The sequence below is a fragment of the Chenopodium album genome, chromosome 4 (assembly GCF_948465745.1).
Source record: "Chenopodium album chromosome 4, dcCheAlbu1.1, whole genome shotgun sequence".
Classification (NCBI taxonomy): domain Eukaryota; kingdom Viridiplantae; phylum Streptophyta; class Magnoliopsida; order Caryophyllales; family Amaranthaceae; genus Chenopodium; species Chenopodium album.
This window is the reverse complement of record NC_137837.1, coordinates 7,000,913-7,023,865: the sequence shown is the minus strand read 5'-3', so window position 1 is coordinate 7,023,865 and position 22,953 is coordinate 7,000,913. Positions and strand designations below refer to the sequence as shown.

The following is a 22,953-nucleotide window of genomic DNA, read 5'->3' as shown; positions in this document are numbered from 1 at the left end:
TATTATAATTATTTAATTTTAATATTTTTCAAATAATAATTAATTTTAACAACAATAATAATTAATATTCAATAATAATAATTAATATTGTATTGATGATAATAATTTATTATTTTGAATAATTATTATTGTTTTTTTTTAAGAGAATAATTATTATTGTTGTTATTATTAATTATTATTTCAAAATAGAGCAGAGCAGATCTCTTTTGAGCAGAGCAGGGCTCAACAGAGCAGAGCAGCTCTAAAGAACGGGGCGTAAGTGCCTATTCACTTTAGCTTAATTTCACTTTAGTTCAGTTTAGTTTAGTTCAGCTCCTAAATTCCTTCTATCATAAAATATTTATTTCAACTCTATTCAGTTTAATTTAGCTCCAATCAGTTTAGTTCAATAAATGTGTACAGACTTTAAGTATTAGAGTACTACTCCCTCCGTCTTTAAATTACATTCCTACTTCTCTCTATTATATGAGGAATAAATGCTAGAAGTAAGAATGTAATTTAGGGACGGAGGGAGTACAAAGTTTACAACACCCACTTTTGCTTATGCCTAACACAGTAACACGTGATATTTCTACTTGACCTATCACATACGACACGGCAACGGTACGTTTCTTGACAAAACAAATTGCGTTCTCAATTGATGATCACCCAAGCCCCAACTCGATCAAAAATTCAAAATCCACAATTCCAAAAACCGTTAAACCGAATTTTCAAAAATCCAAACCCGTTATAAACCAATCAAAACCCACAAAATCCCGAAAAACCCGCAAAAATGGCGATCCCACTTAAATCCCAAAACATTTTTGCCTCCATTGATATGGGCACTAACACCTTCAAACTCTTGATCATCCATTTCGAACCCACCACTGCCAAGTTCACCACCATCTACACTCTCTCCGACGCCGTCGCATTGGGCCGCAATTCATCATCGTCGTCGTCGTTAATCTCGCCGGATTCCCAACTCCGAGCAGTTGAATCCCTCAAGAAATTCCAAGAAGTTTTAAGGTCCAACAATGTGACTCAAATTAGGGTGGTTGGAACTTCCGCCATTAGAGAAGCTGGAAACCGCAGTATCTTCCTAAAAGAGGTGAGAGAAAATCTGGGTTTTGATTTTGAAGTGAATGTTTTATCTGGGGTTGAAGAAGCTAGGTTAATTTATGTTGGTGTGCTTCAATTTTTGTCTGTTTATGATAAAAGGGTTTTGACTGTAGATATTGGAGGTGGGTCTACTGAATTTGTGGTTGGGGAACATGGGGAGGTTGTTTATGCTGATTCTTTGAGATTAGGGCATTTAATGCTGACCCAGAAATTCGGGGAGAATGATTTGGTTGGAATTAGGGATTATGTTCGTGAGTTGATTGAAGGATCTGGGTTGGTTGGGAAAGTGAATAATTTAGGGTTTGAGGTTGCAATTGGATCATCTGGGACGATTCGAGCAATTGAGAAGGCGATTTGGTGTGGTTATGGATGTGATGATGGGGATAAAGAGATTAGGGTTTGGGGGGAAGGGAAGAGGAGGAAATGGTGGTGGTTTAGTAGGGAGGAATTGAGGGGTCTTGTGGAGAGATTGTGTGAGGGAGGGTTTAGTGAGAGGGAGAAGGATCGAAGAGACGGGTTCTTTGGTAAGAGGTCGGAGTTCATTGTGGCGGGTGCAATTCTTTTGGAAGAAATTATGGAGTTGCTTGGGATTAGTGAGATGCAGGTTTCCAGGTACGCGTTGGGAGAGGGTGTAGTGGCTGAGATGGTGTCTGAGGCTTTTCCGGGGTTGGATTTAAATGCCAATGTTAGATGGAAATCGGTGATGAGACTTGCTTTGAGGTTTAATGGGAATGATAGGATGAAGAATGGTGTTCAGTCTTCTGCTATCGCCAAGGTATTACTTGTTGGAGCTCTGATTAAACTGTAAGGCCAATTAAAATGTTTATGCTAATGAGTGTATTGTTGGATAATCTTTGTAGGATATATTTCAAGGTCTGAGGAAGTACAACAAGGTTTTTGAAGATCACTTAACTGTTGAATTGTGTCTTGATGAGAAGGATTTTGAGTATCTTGAAGCTGCTTGTATGCTTCACAATATTGGTCTCTATTTTGGGAAAAAGAGCTACCATAAACAGTCTTGTAGCATAATCATGGTAGGATATTTGCATTTTCCAGTTTACTTTCTTAACATGATACTTTTCCTATATTTTGGTGAAAAAGTAAGAATTAGCAAGTAGCAAGTACAATTTTCTGACATTAAGCCAATTAGCCAATCATTATCTGAAATGTTGGTATGACTTGGAATTACTTGGACCCTAAGGGTATGGAACATCATACTTTCTCGTTTTGGTATTGATAGTCACATATATTATGTCACATATCCTAGAATAGAAATAGATTGTGATTGGATTTCTTAATATACCTGCACTTAAATTGAGTAGCTGAGAGCCTGAGACAATGTGACTACTTTTTCTAGATGAGTGGATTGTGCGAACTTCTTGACAGATCTAGCTCAATATGTTTTAACAGTGGAAGAAACAGTTGCTTTTTTGAATGATGATTGTGCTGATGAACTAGAGTGCACTTTTGAGCATAGCATAGATTTATTATTGTGTTTGCATGGTATATAATCATATTGCTTTAGGCATTTGGGCAACAATTAGAAACATAGTAGTCTTGCTAGACTTTGTACACAAGTGCTAAAAATGCAGTAAATTGACTTTGTACACAAGTGCTAAAAATGCTGTAAATTGACTTTGTACACAAGTGCTAAAAATGCTGTAAATTGACTGTTGAATCTGTCAGTGATGGATGACATCTTCATTACGGATTGATGAGGTTGGGTAATTATATGAATAACGTTAATTTAGGTGGTGCTAAATTATTTTTCGTGGCTTTTGCAAACTTGTTCCCTTACAGTAGGCTTTTGTGGCAGGAACAGAGCCAGCTAGATGGTTACACCAGTGAGGAGATTGAGGTATATTTAATGATACCTCTATAGTTCTAATTTTGTATAGACAGTGGCCACAGTGCTATAGCTCCATTGTCTTTGTCCTTTTGGCTTTTATTGGTGATTGTTACTTGTTGATTATGCAGTTGATAGCACAACTTGCTAGACATCATAGAAATAAGTTCCCTAAATTTGAATGTACTTTTCTCCAAGGTTTCTCAAGAGAGGTACGCCTGCCCCTCCCACCCCCCCTCCCCCCAAAAAAAAAAAAAAAAAAAAAAGAAAAAAAAGAAAATACCTATACTTGCATAATTCAATGGTGAAGTTAAAGTGTAATGATATTCTTGCTTTTGTGAAACTTATAAATTTAATTTATTACAGAAATTTGGACTTTTCTGCTCCATTTTACGTATATCAGTCATCATTCAGCAGCACAAGCTATTGAAGCTCAGAGAGATCAAATTTGATGATTCTGGTGAAGGCTTTGTGTTGGTAAGCAATCTTGTTTAAATTTTTAAGAAGTCAGAGCACTTTACATGAAGCTGGCAGGTGATGTTCAGTCAACGATAATATAATAGCTATAATGATGTTCTAAGGATCAAGTTCATATCAATAAAAACTGACAGATGCTGGGATCTTCCTACTCTCCATGTTTTGCTAAAGAAACTGCAGTAAAATAGTTATACACTTATACTCTGTCCAGAATTAGTTTTCGCATTGTCTAATTATCTTATAAAATAGAGTTAGATGTGTTCTTACAAAAAGACCCTTTAAAGATAGAAATAAAAATATCTGGTTTGATGTTTTGATATTTTCGTTGTCGTGTGCCCTTCATGCAAGTCCAAATTTTGTGTCCAGTGACCCCAATGGAAATATAAATGGCTGTAGTTGATGAGTTTTATCTTGAAAACATGATAATTTGTCAATTATCCTTCCTTTACTGCTTGTTTCCTACTGGTAAATTTGATGTTTTTTTATGTAGGCTTTGGTGAATAAGGGTGACCTATCTATGCTTCCCGATTCAGAGAAATCATTGGCCAAGGATATTGAAGCTAAAATGGGGAAAGAAGCAGAATATTTTGAAGCGGTACAAACTATTGTCTTAAGTGTAGATTTCAATGTGATCAATCAATATAATATTACTTCTTCGTAACAATCTCCTTATCATCTTCAGGTCTTTCATTGGAAGTTATTGACTGTAGTTCATATGGACAGTTCAGAGTCATTGGCGTAATGCTTGCATACAATCCTGTTGAACTTACCATACCGCGTAGAACTTGGGTACTGGTGCAAATCTTGGACTATGTCGTAGGTAGGAGTGGAAACATGGAAGTTGTAGCTGTTGGGTAAGTATACGTGGGAGTAGTTTAGAAGCTTGTTTAACTTACTTCATAAACATTGTCATTGCTAAAAATTACTTTTTAGTACTTAATTGGTGTTTTGCAGATCTGATCAATCAAAGCTCAACACTAAGTGTTGTTGAAGAACAAAGCAATCAAATTTCATCTGTGTGGACTGTATCATGAAGGTGATGAACCGGTAGGTTTATTTTCCTGTCTCATTTCTAGTTCTTGTTAATAACATTAAAATCCAATAGAACTTGTTTGTTGATTGCCCCGTTGTCCGTGTTATGATGAAGCGATGTCATTTTTACTAGAATGGTTTTTTCTTGGTTCTGTCCTTGTGTGTTCAATTAAAATCTCAGATGAAGGCCAAAAGTCCAAAACTCCAGAAATTTGATTGATAAATGAGCTGTGTCTTCATTGAGCATGTCATTTTGATCATCAGATGTCCCTATCAATCTGTGAGTAATCGTCTCTCTTTTTTGCTGTACTTTTGTTTCTTGTGAAGTGTGGTGTTCTGTTAGAAACTCAGTATTGCATGCTTGTCTTACAAATGTATTCATACAGGTGATACAGTAACTGAACTTCATTTGCAGCATTGCCGATCGAGCTGATATACTGAAATGCTAGTGCTCTTGGACATACACTGAACTACAGAATTAGTGAATGTCCATACTAGTAAAACTGTAAAAGTTGTGATATACTGAACTAGTACATTTCCACTTATGGGGCTTTCCTCTTAGATAGTAACTTTGTGTTGATCTTGTATGCCAAATTAATAAATTATGCAATTAAGCAATTTGGGCCTTTATAGATTTTTTGAGAGTCCTATCGACCACTTCCCTTAATTTGGCTGTTGTTCATTACCATAAAGAATTACTACTTATATAGTGGATTAGGTAAAAGCTTTTTTTTTTTCCTTTTCTTCTTGTCCAAATATATTACTTTTTTTGGACATGTTTGTTTTAAGAAAAATCAGTTTCTAACACAAATCTCAAAATGCTAAAGGTTCAAGATATGGGGTTTAGAGGGGGGGATGAGTGTATGGCTTTTACCAAACCTCTTGTGTATCAAATAAATGAAATATAATTCAACCTTGAACAATATTACAATAACCAAACCATGGTATATACGAAGTATATTAAGAATCAAGTTTTACCCGCACTAACCGTTCTGATTATTTTTTGGTTCTAAACTCATATCATTGTCTGAACCAGTTTATAAAGATATCAAAAGATTACTTATCACTTCTAACCGACGTCTAGCTACTACAAGTACTTTGTTTATTTGTATCTTTCTTAAAATTTCAATCAAGTTGTTCATAATTATGGCATTTACCTTGAAGTTGCGTCAAAGTAATTCATGATCATGATAGGCACATGGACAATTTAAAAATGTCAATCACTTGCTGGTGACCAAATAGAACATCAACAGCTACCATTATCATGTCAACTGCTCTACTAATAACACTTTAGCTCATTAACTTATTAAATTTTCTACGTCGGATGGATCATATTTTTCAAAAATATTGTTAATTTTTTCACTTCCACGATTAATAGATGTAAAAATTAAGAGGAATCAATCAAACTTCATTTGCGTGTATAAAAGAATATATATGATCATAATAATATATAGTTAAGCAAAGATTAAACATAACAATTATTTCCCATCTCAATTCTCAATTCTAGCTACTATAGGTAAGGGATCGAAAAGGATAGTTATATATGGGAAAAATTCTCAATACTAGCTATTCATATAGGCAAGGGATTGGACGAGAAAATTATCTATGGGAAACCATTTAATTGACGCTCTTTTAAAGAGAAAATACACAATAAAATTGTTCATGATCAAGTTCATGTAAGAGGTAAAATAAAAAGATTGATACCTTATGTCGATATAAGTGTCCCAAGAAAACAACAAAGTATAATTCACTTATTACTATGGAGTAGCTATTAATCTGTGCATCTTGTTTTGGACTTGATGCTTATCTATAACCTTCTAAAAAGAGAAAACATGATTTGCATCAAAAGAACAGTTGCAGAGTATATTGTTTCCTATAAATTCCATCCATGTCCCTTTTATTTATTTATTTTTTTTATTTCCCTTTTTTTTGTTTTCTTTTTTTTTTTTTGAATTTGTATAGAATTTTCTACAGTTCAACCGTTTTCATGGGTTGAGGTGTTGGCAAAGTTTGTTTTTATCCCTTTTTATTTATTTATTTATTTTTATTTCCCTTTTTTTTTCTTTTTTTTTTTTTAAATTTGTACAGAATTTTCTACAGTTCAACCGTTCTCATGGGTTGTGGTGTTGGCAAAGTTTGTTTTTATATTGATGGTTTGCTGTTAAAGGGTAGTTGTACAGTACAAAGATATTGCACAATTCCATTTATGTCCTACTGAGTTTGCTGCTTCTTACTTTTTTTTTTTTTTTTTTTTTTTTTTTTTTGGCTTACGTTGGTGACTTTTTGTAGGTTAGAGTTTATCTACCAAACATGTCCTACTAATATGAAGTGATAAACTACATTTTTTTTTTTGGAAGTATTCTCCTTTATATTACATGGATAGTTATTTTATATACTCCCTCCATTTTTAAATACTTGCTCCATTTCTATTTTTTACATTATTCATTTGTCCTACTTTGACTAATATTTGTGATTTATACATAAGAAAAAATATAGTCTTGTGGGTACTTGTTGGAATTGTCTCAATGAATAGATGATTAATTTTAATTGTTAGAATTTATACTTACTGATAATTAAACATATAATTGATCAAAGATTAGCATCGTCATACGTGCCCAAGAGAAATGGAGCAAGTAATTAAATACGGAGGGAGTATATAGACATTATAGGTATAACCGTATAGACTATAGGACACCTTAATATACACTATATATTACTTCATCCGTTTTACAAAAATCTTTCTATTTACGTATTTCGATTGTAATTTTTTGATAACTTGGTACACATATATATCGATGTAAAATGTTGACCAATAATATATTTAATTATTAATAAGTATAAATTACATATTACTCATTACACTTTCCATATTTTAATAAGTTTACACTTATCAAATGCGGACGTGTTTTAATAAGTATTAAATTATTTTGGTAAAAAGTTTACACTTTAATAATATATATATCTCTCTTATCATGGTCCTCCCTTAAACTCAATACTTCTTCTTTTTTTTTATTCTTTTTTTTCCCCTCACATTCGTTACTTTTCAATAAACTATTAAACCTATTATCTTTCTTATACAAATTTTTTAATACTCTAATTATCCCACTTACCTCTTATTTTATTTGAGTTAATAAAAGTGCCTAAAATTTTGTGCTGGCCAAAAAAATGTAATACGTACTTATTAAAACACGGAAAGAGTATGAAATATTAAAAGATATGGTACGGAGTAGAAATTAGTGCATGTTATACATTCTCATTCACTAATAATCTAATATTTTGCTCCATTTTTTCCAACCGAAAATTCGATTTTGTCTTGTTTAATATGAACTTTCCCTTAAGGTTGTATTATTACAAAATAATCAAAAAGTTGTGTTATTAAAAAAGAATGTGCCAAAGGTTATATTATTTTTAACAATTTTTCCTTTAACTTTTTGGGGCTTCACGGTCTTATCTCCATTTGGCGTGTAAAAATTATAAAAATACAATAGATATTGATAAAATATACAATGAGACAAATCCAAAATATATTATCTCATATATAGATTTAGAGTATTTTATCGTCAAAGAATTTAATGTTTAATTTGGCCCGTATTTTTGCAAAGGAGCAACAAAATAGGAACAAAGAAGTGCTCAAATTTTCCCCGGCCCTTTTTTTGTTAGAGAGTGAGATATAGCTCAAGTGGTTAGAGCTTCCTTTTTGGTCTCAAGTGATCCTGGGATCATTTCTCACCCCGCCCTTGTGTGGCTCTCTAAACACACACAAAAAAATTGCTTTTATTGTGGTGGATTTTGTTTATTTATTTATTTTTTTTTATCTTCGTTATTTAGGGTTTTAATTGTTTATTTTATTTATTTTTCATTTCGTTTAGGTTTATCTTCATTAGTTGAGTTTATTTTTGTTTATATGGAGTTCATTTCAAATTTTAAGGGTTAATTTCATTTACTAAAAGTTTTTTATTATTATTCTTAGTTTTAATAACGTTTAGTTTAAACTATCTTTCTGTTCTAACTAATTATTCTTAAAAAAAAAGGGTGCAGTAGAAGGGTCGACACACTCTAATCTGTAAAATTGAGCTTATAAAAAAAGTTAAATAAATAATCATAATATTCATGATCACTTGCATGTGTGTATATACATCTTATGATTTACATATTTTTAGTTGTGTTATAATAAAAAAAATTAAAAAATTTGATATTATATAAATATATTTCGGGAAAATCTAACAAGATCCCACACAATTTTACTGTTATATTTTTAATGTATAAATTACAAAAGACGGTCAAAAGAGTGCAGTGTGTGCAAAATTATGTTTTGTAAATGTTGTGATTTTACATCTTTCTTTTTTTTTTTTTTGAAAACATGATTTAACATCTTAAAAAGATTAAGAGAGTCTTTTCCGTTTTTTCATTGTATATGTTGTTGTTTTTACAGGAACCCTGGGGATTAATTCCCTATTTGGATCGTTGTATATATATATATATATATATATATATATATATATATATATATATATATATATATATATATATATATATATATATATATATATATATATATATATATATATATATATATATATATATATATATATGGATCGTTGTCAAAAAAAAAAAAAAAAAAAAAAAGAAAGAAAGAAATGTTGTGATTATAAAAAACAGAGAAAGTGTAATATTGTGATTTAACTTATAACTCTAATTTGTCTATATATAATATAATTATATCTTAATGTTGTCTAAAATATTTTTTTCAGGTGATTAGTCATTCTTTTAATCTTAAGTTGATTCATATTTGCATTTAAAGTTGGTTGACGCGTGCGTAGCACGCGCCGATCCAACTAGTTTGAACAAAGAAAAAACACTGCTTTTTTTACTCAATAAACCAATAATTTAATTGGGTTTGGGACATAGACAAGCACGCAAAAGGAAACAAAAAACAAAAGTAGACACATACATCATGTGTTCATGTCAATTTTGTACTAGAACTTTTGTAAGAAATGTTATTGGTAACAAATGACAAAAAAATATGATGGTATAAATTGCATGATGAAATCTAATGGGACCTTATATACCCCAAGTGTCAACTTTTCTATATGCATTACACATCATGCACCATGCAATTTGAGCCTCCAAATCTTAACTTATATTTTCGTATCACCTACCATTTCTAGTCATTATGTAGTGTTGGCATCTTTTGGGCTTTGTGTGCATTATTTTAGCAATCCTATTATGTTATTACTTACTAGTTATAGGGTCTGTTCACATTTACTGAACTGAGCTCAATTGAACTAAACTGATTGGAGCTGAACTGAACTGAACTGAATTGAATTAATTGGAAATGAACTGAGCCGAAATGAATATTTTATAAGAGAAGGAAATTAAGAGCTGAACTAAACTGATTGAAGTCGAACCGAAATGAAATTAGGTTGAAGTGAACAAACCTTTAGTTACTCCCTCTATTTCTTAAAACTATAAGAAGTAAGTGTACATAAGTGGACATAATTGTTGATAGCAAGATAGAAAGAGACATCAAATGAGGTTGCATGGGAGGAAAATTTTAAATTAAAGATATGGAGCAATTTCTTAAAGACATTCGTTTTTAGCACTACCTCCGTTACATATTATTTGCAACAATTTGACATAAAATAGAAAGGAAAAATTTCTAATCGTTGCAAGTAATATATAACGGAGGTAGTATATGAAACAATCTTATAGAAACAACGGAAGGGATTTGTGTTACACGCCATATATTACATCTTTTTTGATTGTCATTTGACGGCTTAGTAGTTAATACGTTAGATAATGCACTTAGGTAACAAATGTAAGTAAAATTTGGTTCATTCATTGGCAAAAAGTAAAGTGTGCTAATTTACAAGGAGCCTAAATTGTTACCGTGGGTAGTAAAGCTAGTAAATACATGTACATGCAAGTGGATGCAATGAGTCAATGACCCACTCCAACAAAACTCCTAAAAAAAATTGTGCCTCATAAGTCATAACACTAAACCAATTTGTGTTCTCAAAATATATATTTAAATAACAATTTGTAATTATAAAACCACTCAAATTACGTGCATCTAACGACTTGACCACTTGAATTCAGCCAAATAACTAATTCATTTTTAATGATAGCCAATTTTTTACTTTGTGCCAAAGATGAAATATTAGTCATAATATTATCTCGAATAATCAAATTTTATGTTCGTTAACATGAATTATTGATCACTATTTCTCGTCGCTCTCTATATACCAAAGAAAAAAAAAAATCAAAATTGCCTAAGATGGAAAGATCCCGTTCCCCGGTGGGTCTACAACACCGCCGCATTTCGGACAAATTTCAATGTTGTACTCCTATTCTTTAATGATTTTTTAGGGTTTTTCTTATCCAAAAACCACCCAAAGTCCCCATCAAATCCCATCAAAAAGGAGGTACAGAAAATTAAGGTTAGTTGGCAAAAGGCCCTTCTACTATATTATCAAACCAAAAATCCCATTTTTTTGGTACTTCTTTTCTCTATTTCTAAATTACTGAAGAAAAGAAAAGACACTATCTTTTCTCTGTTTCAGCAAATTTTCAGGTTTGGTTATTCACAATCTTATGCTATTTTGATGATTGCTTTCATACCCACTTTGTGTTTCTTGCTTTTTCTGCAATTATTTGGTTGAAGTACTACTCTTTGATTCTCTTTTTATCATACCCACATTGTATAATTTGCAAATTGTCCTATCTGTTCTTGTATTTTGATATTTCTATGAAATTTGGCTGTTATTTAATACTTGTATTAATTTGTGGGTCTCAGAAATTGTAATAGCATCATGATTTTATTAAATAAATAAAAATTGAATCTTTGAATGTAGCATAAGATGAAAAAGATGATTGATTTAACTTTTATAGTATAGAGAGCTACCAAATTGGTGTGATTTTCATGCAATTTCATTTTTTTTTTTAGGTGTTGACTTATTGCGGCCTTTTTGTTCATTATTAGAAGTGGATCTTTTCATGCAAGCTCTTTTAATGATAGTTTTGGACTTTTGGGTTTCAAAGTTGTAATCTATCTTTTGATTCAGAGCCAATTTTTAGTATATAAGAGAGTCTTGAAGGCTAAATTCTGGTTGAAAATATAATTTTCTATCTTGTACAAGTGATTTAAGGTGATGTTTTGCTTTGTCTTCTGTTAAATGGTTGCACCAGCGTCTATTGACTATTTATAGCCGATGGCTGGATGACTAGTTTCTTGAACAAAGAGTGAATTGGTTGGACATGAGTTTTTAATATTGTGTACAATAAACACCAATTTTCAGAGTAGGTTTTAAATTTGTTACCTTTGATAACCTATGTAGTTTATGTGATAGATGATAATGATATTTCAATCCGGACGCCTTATAAAAAAAAATAGTTGTGAAGGACTATGAATGTAAATAGTTATTATGTTGTTTTCAGGAGCGTTTGTGTATGTGCTTTTTCTTAACAAGGTTTCACTCTTAAGGAGAACTCTAACACGATTTCTTTGCTAATTTATTAGAGGCTCGGTATAGATTAATGGTAGCTGTTTAGGTTATAGTCTTATAGAGATCATTGTGCTTGTAGCTTTGGCCTACCTCTCAATGCAAATTATCTTTCATCTACAGGAATTGTTACAAATTTTCCTTAACGAAGGAAGTCTAGATAGAACATATTTTTCTGAAACACAGTCCATCAATGAAACGTTAGCATTGTCTTTGACAAGCTGATTAAGTATCTTTCCTGTGCCAAAAATCTTCTGGAATAAAACAAAGGAGTGACTACACATGTTTGTTTCTTTGTCTGCTCTTTTGATGTTCTGGTTCAAGCATCAGATGAATTAGTGATAAAGTAAGGGTCTCTCCATTTTGGGATGCCTGATCTAGTTATGCTGGCTAGTTAAATTTGAAATTGAATTCATCTTGACTAGTAGGTACTTGAATACCTATCACTCTAGCAAATTCCTGACTTCACATCGCAAAGTATTGGATTTCTGATTTTCTATTGCCCAAGTATTTTCTCCAATAGGATAACATGGTGACAGATTTTTGCACTCACATTCCTATACAAACAGTATCATTTTCCAAATTTAGAGTTAAATGTTGTCAAATCACTCTCACACAAGCTTCAAGTATGCCTCATCTTTCCGGAGTTCTTATCTTGGTCTTTAATCATTCTTTTGTATTTGCTGTTGTGGTCATGAAACTTTGATAGTGCTTTCAGCTCCTGCTTTTTATCTGAATTTCTCTGATGTCAAAATGAGTTCCTATTCTCCTCGGTGCACCATGCAAGACTGTCTAATGTAGAATGTGGTATCTCTGATTAAAGTGACCAAGACTGTCTACGGTTGGCATACTTGGAAAATGACATTATTGTTGTAGGATCAAAGTCAGATATGTTGTTTAATCCTGTAAGTGGTTACTGAGCAAATCAGATTGTTCAGTATCAAATTTTAAAGGGATAGCTAAATAGAAGATGCAACTATTTTGTCATATTATGAAAGAAAAAAAAGAGAGTTAATTTTAGGATCCACAAGAAAGCAGCATCAATTTGTGAGACTCCTTGTTCAATTACGTGAATAAAATTAGAGATGTTTTGCTTTCCTTTGCTGGTATATTCCTTACCATTTCTATTCTTTTGAATCTTGAACCTTTGGTAGATATACTATATTGACTTCTGGCAGTCTGGTGGTGGCTCTGTTCTCTAATTTATTTATTTATTTATTTTTATTTATTTATTTTTTATTTTTTTATTTTTTTTATCTTGATAAGAGACCCTGGTCCTCTTGCCTTGATGCTAAGTGACTCAAAGTTTTGAAATTTATATCTTGGTCTAATATTTTCTTCTGATGTGCCATGTGATGTCTGGCCAGTTTCATGAAAATTTTGTGCTAGATCTCATAGTTTAAATCAAAGATGGCTACCTTATGTCTTGTGTAAACTTATAATTCTAATTTTAATCATGTTCATTCGAATTGGAAACTCTTTGTGCTGTGTAGGGTCTTCAGTCATTGTATCATGGGCTTTGAAGAAAGAGTTGTGGAGCATGATGATGTGAAGCAAGATGAGCAATCGGGGGCTCTGAGCCTGCATGCATTTTCTGATTTGTCATGCGTTTCACCCGTTGTATTTCTTTTTTTATTAAAAGAATCATATATCTACGGTAGTACTTCTCTGCTGTACAATATTATTAAGTGGTTGTTAATCATGATTATTTCTCATGTTCTTTAAATGTTTTTTTTTGTGAATTAACCATTGTCTTGTGGACTCTTGCCTTTTCCTGTCTTACTGAGTTGTTTCGAGTACTTAATGTTATGGGCATCTGAAATTCTGGATGTAATTAATATCCCCCCCCCCCCCCCCCCCCCTCATGGTAGCTTACAGTATAGTGCATAGTCATTAGTCATGCAGTTCTCTTGCTTGTTTACAAATTTTATTAGTCGACAGTTGTGTTTATCATTAAAGGAACACTGATTCAGGCTTGGCTGATAAAAATTGATGTTAATGAGGTTAAGCAACTAGGCATTGCAAGTAGAGCAGTCATGTCCTACTGTATTTAATTTTTTAAATAGCCTCCTTTGCCAAAGAAGGCAAACAGAGGAAGAGGTGACTTACATACTTTTATATTTTGGTGTTATAGGGAAGTCTAAAGCAACCAAAAAATTCCGTGCTCTGCAACAACAAGTCAATTTAGCCCTCATAAACGCCCCTCACCCTGGACCAGCTGTCTTTATTGTCCGTTGCCTATATGTGCTTCCAGTATTCGAATCATATGCTGATGGCTTCAGTCACTTGATTGTATCTGCTCTTCGTAAATTCCTGAAATCCAATACCAATCCCGCTGACTTGCTAGAAGCACAAGATCTTGCTGCACAGTTATTTCTCGATGTTGTCCAAGGCGTTGTCATCCATGATGAAAGAATACTTCTAAAGCTAATTGAAGCTGTTGATTTGAAGTTGGTGAATGTTGAAAAAGCTATACACAATTCGGCTGCAAAGAACTGTACTTATGACAAAGCTGAAGCTTTCATGGAGAATTATATTCATCAACACATAGAATCTCAGTCGTATATGACTGCTGTCTCTTTGTTGGAACAATTTGATATTCGTCACTCAGGAGAATCTCTCCTAATTAAAATATTGGAGAACAAAGACTTTAGAGCAGCAGAGAAGTGGGCATCATATGTGGGTAAGTCAATGTTATGTATTCTTGTTCAGGAATACGTTAAGATGAATATGCTAAAACCTGCATATGGGATTATAAAGAGGAACAATTTACAAGAGGAATTTCCAGATGTTTACCATAAATGTAAAGAAAGGTGAATTTTCCTGCATAATTGTTTCTCATAAGCTAACACCTTTTTTTTTTAAAAAAAAAAAAAATAATTTGAATCATGAATGAAAATAATATTATTGAATTGTAGCTCATTGAAGACTTTAGCTGAAAAAGGATGCTGGGATGTTGCAGAAGAGAGGACAAAGAATGATAGACAGCTTCTTGAATATCTGGTGAGCGGGTTTTTTGGAAATTAGTTTGAGCCCAAACCTAATAAATACATTCCTGTGATTCCAACAGCTTTTAACAACACATGTAGATTCTAACAACAGCTTCTTTCAGAGCACTTAGTTTGAATTTTTCAAAACCACTTAAATAGCTGGTCTATTTCTGATTAAGCACTTAACTTGCTTAATTCTACCTCTATTTCACAATAGATGATCTGTTTTCATGTCTTGTGCTATTAAATATTTTTGGAATGCTCAATTTATATTTTCATAATATAGTATAATATTTTTAATTAATTACTGTACTTGAATTAATGGTCAAAGTGGTGTGTTGGAAAGTAAAAAGGTCAAAACAGTACATCCATGCGAAACGGAGGTAGTAATGGCTTATCAAGGGGTTTGGCAGCCTTGGATTCATATGTTTTCATTACCCAACCAATGAGTCCAAAATTGTTAATTTCTCGTTTAATCCGTTCATCCACTAGTGTGATGTAAGCTGCTCCCTTTGCACGAGGCTTTAAACTGGATGAATAATTTATCTTTTATCCATCCAGTAATTTGAGGATTTGTTTATATTTTATATATATTGAGTTGCTTATTGGCTAATGGCTACTTGATTCTAGATTGCTCTGGCTTACTTGTTATGTTCTCTTTCTTTATTCCAATATAACTTTTTGCTGCAATCTCTAAGAAAAACTGACAATACTAGAAAACAAATCTCTCTATGAGACTATGACTACTGAATAGATACTCTTGCCACCTATTATGCTTACTAAGGAATGCTGGTGTTTCACTAACTGCTTGAATGCATACTTTTCTACTAACTAGGACCTAACACCTTTCTTATACATCAAAAAGGTTTATTTGGCGATGGAGGCTGGCTACTCTGAGAAGGTTGATGAATTATGTGAACGTTACTCACTGGAAGGATTCGTGAAAGCTAAAGGTAAAATTTTGGTCCTTTTGCTTGACCTTCATTTTTCCTTGCCAGACACACGTCACACAGTTATAGCTGATTATCAAATTTCTTGAAGATCAGCAATCAGGGGAGGGAATAATAAATTTATTTTTTTAAAAAATCTTATTAACAAATTTCACTTATTTTGAATTATCAGGGGGCCAGAGCTATCCACAAAAATAATAGCAGAACAAATTTATCTGAAAAAAGATAAACTGATTTCTTTTACCCAGCATATTTGGGTCTTGGTTCAAAATCTGGATAATTATCTTGACCTTTGGGCCGTTTAGGCTTTAGACCTTTGACTATATTGTGACTGGTGGTCTTTGACTGTATTGTATTAATGATTAGTGTCTTATACTTTTATCAGTTGAATACCTGGTTTCATCCTTTTGTGTTGGTCTTGGTGTATTCTGCTATTGATATTAACTAATTGTTTGTCCTAATATCTGAAGCATCAAGGTTCCATATTTAATGTATATTAGAACCTTTTTCCTTAAAATTTCACATGTTTGCTTGTAGCTGAAAATATATTTGATGATCTGTTGTGCAAGATAAGATGGTGACACTTGCTGTTGATAATGTAATTAATTTTCTTGTTCATCAAACAAAGCACGCAAAATTAAGATAGGTCCATATGTAGGGCTGTCGGCCCAGAAAGACATGAATGTTATCCTATATTTTTTTTGGTGGTTGCAGAACCTGAGGTCCATCCTCTTCAGAGTCATTATCTGCATTTGCACGAATTGTTCATAGATGACATTATTTGGGTTGATGAGGCTGATAGTCTGCAAAAAGCGACTTCTTATATTGAAGGGTGTAAAGTTGTTGGTGTGGATTGTGAATGGAAGCCTAACTATGTGAAAGGTAGCAAAGGCAACAAGGTACAGTCATTACAAACTTCTCATATGGTTTCACTATGTTCATAGTGCTTCATTTCCTTTAAGGTGCACTTTGCTATCAAATTGTAAAAAAAGAAGGTTTTGTGAAATGTTGAAGCCAAAGGCTGCAATTTCTAGTAAAAATAAAGGTGCTAAGAGCTTATCTGATGATGAAATTATTCACATATTGCTGTAGCAGCTGTAAGCTTGTACTGTATTGACGAAACTAATGCATCTTAAAATGATCCTGGGTTTAATTGATGGCTGATTTGAGACTTTTCTTGGTGTCCATTGGAGCTTGGAGCTTATTGATTTAGTGGTTTTGAGCTCATATGTTTATGGGCTTGGAGACTGTATTTTAGCCTCTTTCATTAGTTTGCTGAATATTCCTGTTTTACTGGACTTGAAGCTTTGTTTTATGAAGCTGGACCCTTTCTTTTATCTTTCCTGATGTTGCCTGTTCATCGTTCCCTTGGTTGACAGGTTTCTATCATGCAAATTGCTTCCGAAAAGGTTGCTTTCATTTTTGATTTAATTAAGCTATACGATGATGCTCCTGAAGTTTTGAACAATTGCTTGATTCGTATTCTGCAATCTCCAAGAATTCTGAAGCTTGGTATGTATATCATCGTAATTGGTTTCCTTGTTTTCTTCTTCATTTTCTACCTTTTGTTGAAGTGTTTATGTAGCACCAGAACGACTACCTGTTCTGTCTATGTCAATTTTATGTTGTGATTACCAGATTATGGCATTTAATGACATTGCTCCCATTTGTGCTATATCTAGGCTATAATTTTCAATGTGATATGCATCAGTTGGCTCATTCTTACCAAAAGTTGGACTGCTTCAAGCGTTATGAAATGCTTCTGGACATCCAGAAAGTGTTTAATGAGCCTTGTGGTGGGTTGTCTGGCCTTGTGAAGGTAATTCATTATGATCTTCTGGTGCCTTTTCCTTTTTACCCTGTTGAGTTGTTTATGGCTTACACTGATAAAAAAAATACCGCTAATGTTCGCTGTAGAAAATACTGGGAACTGGTCTAAACAAAACGAGAAGGAACAGCAACTGGGAACTAAGGCCTTTGAGTCAGCAACAAGTTAGTAACATTTCTGTTTGATCATTTTTCTTTTGTCACACCTTGTCACCACTTCTTTTATGGACATTCTGCAGCTGGAGTATGCTGCTCTTGATGCGGTTGTTCTCGTCCATCTATTCCACCATATCCGCAGCCACTCTCAACCTGTTGACGTCGAAGACAAAAATGTCAAAATAGAGTGGAAATCCCATATTGTAAGTGCATCGACTAAATCGAATGAATCTCTTTTTAAAGCTCTGACTGGAATGCCAATTATGGATCAAAGTCAGGCTACAAGGTGAAGATAATATTTTCTGTGATTCCCCATATCCTGAAGTTCTTTGATTCTCATATAACTTTTTTCTTCTGTTCACTATGGCCCTCAGTCACCTATATAGTTTGTGTTTCTCAATTACTCTTAATCTAATGGCTGCAAATTTTTCTTTTTATATATATGCACACAATTGCTTTCACACTCATAGACACGCCTCTGAGAGAGAGCAATGGTTTATCACTCGTGATTTTGCAATTCGTGATAACATATGGTTTTTGTTGTGCTGTTTTATTTTCTTCTATCTTTGGTTGCAGGCTTCACACCTTGGTGACACAAAGATGTCGAGGAAGAAAGATCTTAGTTTTGAGAAGAATTCTGAAATTGAAGCCAGGCATCCCAAATCGTCCTAGACTTATAACACCACAGTTCTACATGTCTCCTATTCCCTGAGTAATGAATTGTATATACATCTAGCTTTCAAGAATTTGGTCAGATGCTGACTTCAAGAAGGTGCCGACTTGCACTTTGTATATATACTATGCTACACTGTCAACATATTGTATATATAACTCTTGAGTTTAATTGGGCTCTGATTCAAGTAAAATGTTCTTTTTAATTTTTGTTAATACAAACACAGTATACAAACACAGTATACTTTTCTCTCTCTTTTTTTTTTTTTTTTTTTTTTTTTTTTTTTTTTTTTTTTTTTTTTTTTCTTTTCGTATGATTGGAGGGATGCTACCCCAGGCATACTATAGTATAGGGAAAGAGAAGGCGACAGGAGCTAGGGACTGGTCCGGGGGGTGAGTAGCTAACCCAGGGACTCGATCTGGACTTGTAGTCATGGTACAAGCAGTGAAGCAACTGTACATGTCCGTGCATATAGTATTATGGTATAAACTCATTCATGTTTATCCGACGTATTACAAATTTATAATTAGTTTACAATTGAAATAGTCTCCATTGTCATATGGTTGTAACAGCTGCAGAATCAAAAAATTACTAGTACATCATCATTTACAGGAGGTAATAAAGCTATTCCTGTAAATTATCAGATGAAATAAAATTATGTAATGATATAGGCTAACATTTCCAAAGCAATCTGTCCCTGATATTAAGGTAACTTCTAAATATAAGTAAATCCATATCATATTAATCTTTCACAACAAATGAACAAAACATATCGTCATTAATCCTCTTAATATTAATCCTAGCTAAATCATTTTTCTTCTCCCCTCCTCACATCAAACGAAAGAATTTAAAAGGGAAAAAAAAGGAGAGAAACGGGGAACAAGGGAGGAGAGGTGGCAATAATGCACGACTTCCGGTCGCCTTATAGCCATTCCTATGGATATGAAGGCGACCGGAGAGTCGAGTTTAATGGCATTGATCAATATACAGCTGTGGATCAAATGTACGTAGCTAGATCTCGAGGGACAGCCCCTCGAAAAGGCCTTGTTCGTAGATCGAAACGTAAATCATCCTTAAATACAAAGTCATCAAGCTCTTTTATGTTTTCGGTTAAGGCCTGGTATAATAATCCTGAACAAAAGAGGAAAAGAAGAATGGCTAAATATAAGATATATGATATGGAAGGTAAGGTTAAGAGTTCTTTTAAGAAAGGATATCGTTGGTTGAAGAAAAGGTGCTTACGTATTGTACATGGATATTATTGATTTTTTTTTTTTTAACAATATTTTATTGAAAATTTGAAAAATTAAGAAAGTTGTATTAAAAGAAAAGCAATAAGAGATCATTTTTATTTTTGTTCTTTCACCTTAAAGTTTGTTTTATTTATTTTCTTTCAAGCTATGAACGGTAGGAAGTATGATATGTATAATTCTCCGTATATGGTTTTAGAGTGATTATACGAGTACAAACAATGACAACTACAAGGTCTAGTGGTCTACAACTATACGCATATGTTTTTTTCATTCACCTTTTTTTCTGAGTGATGAAATAAATCAAGGTAAAAGATTACTTAAAGAAAAAGAAAAAAAAAAGTCCCAAAATATAAAAAAAAGTCCCACATTTTTTATGGCAACCTTGCCATCCTCAGAGTACGCTCTTCAAAGTTCAAACACAGTAGGCAGTAGCAGCAGCAGCGTAGCAGTGATCTTCCTCCTTGGCTGTTGATTTGGCATTATGAGGAGCAAATCTGGTATTTTTATCAGAAATTCTCTTCAAATTTCTTCTCTTTTCCATTTTAATGGCGGATCTTCTTCAAGTAAGCTTCTTCATCCCTCTCCTCTTTTCATTTTCAATTTTAATTGTAATTCCCCCCTTTTTTACTTTCCATCTTTTCTATTTTCTTCCCGATATTACGCTTCTCATTCTGTTCATCTTCATTTGGATGACCCTAAATTGTTTCTCAAATTTGTGAGACAACAATCTAAATTAGGGTTTACTAATGCTGATATTCCCCTTTTTCTTTTCGATCATATGAAATTGATTCGCCCTCTTCCTGATATTATCGATTTCAATCAACTGTTTACATCCATTTGTAAGATTAAACCCCACCCCCCTTTCTCCACTGTCATTTCTCTTTCTAGGCAGCTCCATTTCTTAGGTCTTCGTCCAAATATTTACTCCCTTACCATCCTCGCTAATTGCTACTGTCGTTTGGAATTTGTTAATTTTGGGTTTTCTATTCTTGCCAATTTTATCAAACTTGGTTATCAACCTGATATTGTCACCTTTACTACTATCATCAACGGCTTTATTTATACTCATCAGTTGGACAAAGCCTTTTCAAGGAGATGAAAGTCAAGGGAATTTCCCCTAATGTTGTCACCTTTAATACCTTAATTCAAGGTATGTGCACTTTGGGACAACAGAAAGAGGCTCAAGAAATGATGACTGAGATGTTAAGGAATAACATAACTCCTGACATACAGACCTACAACATATTTATTGATATGTATTGTAAAGATGGCAAGGTTGGTGAAGCACGGGACATTTTTGAATACATGACTAAGAGAGGTTTGGTTCCCAATATCATCACTTACAATACTTTGTTAGACGGATATTGTTTACGTGGTGAGATGGATGAGGCAGAAAAGCTCATGGATTTGATGGTAAAAGATGGTTGCAAACCTGATGTTATTACTTTCAACATTTTAATTAATGGCTATAGTAAAGGAGGAATGGTTGATGAAGCACGGGCCATATTCGAATCCATGATAAGTCAAGGTCTGGTTCCCAATATTATTTCTTACAACGCTTTATTGGACGGATATTGTTTACGTGGGCAGATGGATGAGGCAGAAATCTAGTGGCGTTGATGACAAAAAATGGCTGCAAATCTAGTATAATTACTTTCAACACCTTGATCAACGGATATTGCAAGTGTAAAAATCTTGACAAAGCTCTTAGCCATTTCCAAGAGATACATCTTAATGGGATAACTCCAAATATTTACACATACAACACTCTTATAGATGCCTTTTGCAAGAACAATAGACTAACCACTGCGTACGAGCTTTTTACCGAAATGGAAACTCACATACTAAAACCTGATGTAGTGACTTTGAATTCATTGCTTGATGGCCTGTGTAAAAACACACATATTGACAAAGCAATGGAACTGTTGAGAAAAATGAAGACTAAGGGAGTGGTTCCCGATATTGTCACTTACAATATCCTAATCAATGGCTTGTGTGAAGCAGGGAAACTTCAAGAAGCTTTGGATACTTTCTCATCTCTCACAGAGAAGCACTTACTGCCAACTATCTATACTTATAATATAGTTGTCAAAGGACTTTGTGCAAAAGGTTTTCTGAACGACGGCATTGAATTGGTAGGGAGAATGGAGGAGTATGGATGTCCTCCAGATGAATGTACATACAATCTAATTATCAGGGGGTTTTTGAGAGGCAAGGATATCAGCAAGGCTTTGGAACTTGTCACCGCTATGAGAAGCAAAGGGTTTGCAGCTGATGCTCACATCGCTTCAATATTTATTAGCTTACTCACTGATCATACTGTAAGTGATTCAGACAGGGCTCTACTTAAAAACTATTTCAAGATCTGAACAATTACGTGTTTTTGCCTCTGTTTATAGTCATTATATATTACGGAGTTGCCTAAGTCGCTCTAATAGAAATATTAGTATCTTATAGCACTGGCTACATGTCTAAATCTAGGTGTTATTCAGGTATAACTGTATAAGGTTGAAGTTATTTGCAGCTGCTTCATAGAGAATTATATACATGCAGACATGCAGTTATTGGCAACTGTTTATTATTATGCCCTCTCCTTTTAGACCGTTTATTATGTTTTTCTTATGGATTTATGAAAGAGGCATTTGCATATTTATATTTATAAATATTCTGTACCAAGATTACTAAGTACGAAGTACTACATTCCTTTGTTCAATGACTTGCAATTGTTTGTCAAAGAGAGGCTTGATTGCCAAATGATCCATAATCCGACTACTCATCTAAACTTGTAAATAATGCTTATTAGAAATTCAGAATCACTGCTGCCTTCATTCGTTGTACTAGTTTATTTTTGATCAACAACACAACATTTAACTAACTACTAATGGAAGGAGTATAAGTAATTGTTCTTCGTAGATGCTTAACACGAGAGAAAGATTTACTCTGTTGTATGGTTAAGGTCATAAGACTCAAAACCCTTGTGATATTACGAATTCCATACCACAGCTATTAAACATTACGAAGGAGTGTGTTTCTTTTCAACTCATTTATTTCAAAAACAAATAGAGTAAAAATTAAACTCATCATTTGAACTTGTAGGTATGAATAAACATAATTAACATATTTGTTTTTTTGTATAATAACTCCAATTA

At 33.3% G+C, this 22,953-nt stretch overlaps 2 protein-coding genes and 1 pseudogene across 8 annotated transcripts; all 3 read left to right on the top strand.

The window, feature by feature from the left end:
* The first annotated feature begins 644 nt into the window (after positions 1–644).
* Positions 645–5,135, top strand: LOC145626519 (uncharacterized). 4 transcript variants are annotated; one of them, XM_081678962.1, is made up of 10 exons: positions 645–1,873; positions 1,959–2,132; positions 2,915–2,956; positions 3,076–3,156; positions 3,311–3,421; positions 3,912–4,016; positions 4,150–4,275; positions 4,376–4,468; positions 4,635–4,733; positions 4,840–5,135. In XM_081678962.1, exons 1-7 carry the CDS (start codon positions 773–775, stop codon positions 4,183–4,185), a joined length of 1,650 nt encoding a protein of 549 aa, XP_081535088.1. In that variant the 5' UTR covers positions 645–772; the 3' UTR covers positions 4,186–4,275; positions 4,376–4,468; positions 4,635–4,733; positions 4,840–5,135. The 4 variants fall into 4 exon arrangements, with proteins under 4 accessions (XP_081535088.1, XP_081535089.1, XP_081535086.1 ...); XM_081678963.1 differs by having other exon boundaries at positions 4,355–4,468; XM_081678960.1 differs by having other exon boundaries at positions 4,104–4,275.
* A 5,571-nt stretch (positions 5,136–10,706) lies between these two features.
* LOC145628771 (uncharacterized) lies at positions 10,707–18,722 on the top strand. Of its 4 annotated transcripts, none has more exons than XM_081681169.1 (11): positions 10,707–10,893; positions 13,449–13,612; positions 14,090–14,768; positions 14,874–14,958; positions 15,811–15,898; positions 16,610–16,794; positions 17,275–17,407; positions 17,578–17,714; positions 17,813–17,887; positions 17,962–18,164; positions 18,455–18,722. In XM_081681169.1, exons 2-11 carry the CDS (start codon positions 13,468–13,470, stop codon positions 18,588–18,590), a joined length of 1,866 nt encoding a protein of 621 aa, XP_081537295.1. In that variant the 5' UTR covers positions 10,707–10,893; positions 13,449–13,467; the 3' UTR covers positions 18,591–18,722. The 4 variants fall into 4 exon arrangements, with proteins under 4 accessions (XP_081537295.1, XP_081537297.1, XP_081537294.1 ...); XM_081681171.1 differs by lacking the exon at positions 10,707–10,893 and adding an exon at positions 10,894–11,027 and having other exon boundaries at positions 17,962–18,081; XM_081681168.1 differs by lacking the exon at positions 10,707–10,893 and adding an exon at positions 10,894–11,027.
* Positions 18,723–19,453: 731 nt separating this feature from the next.
* Positions 19,454–22,453, top strand: LOC145627552 (uncharacterized; annotated as a pseudogene).
* Positions 22,454–22,953: the final 500 nt, after the last annotated feature.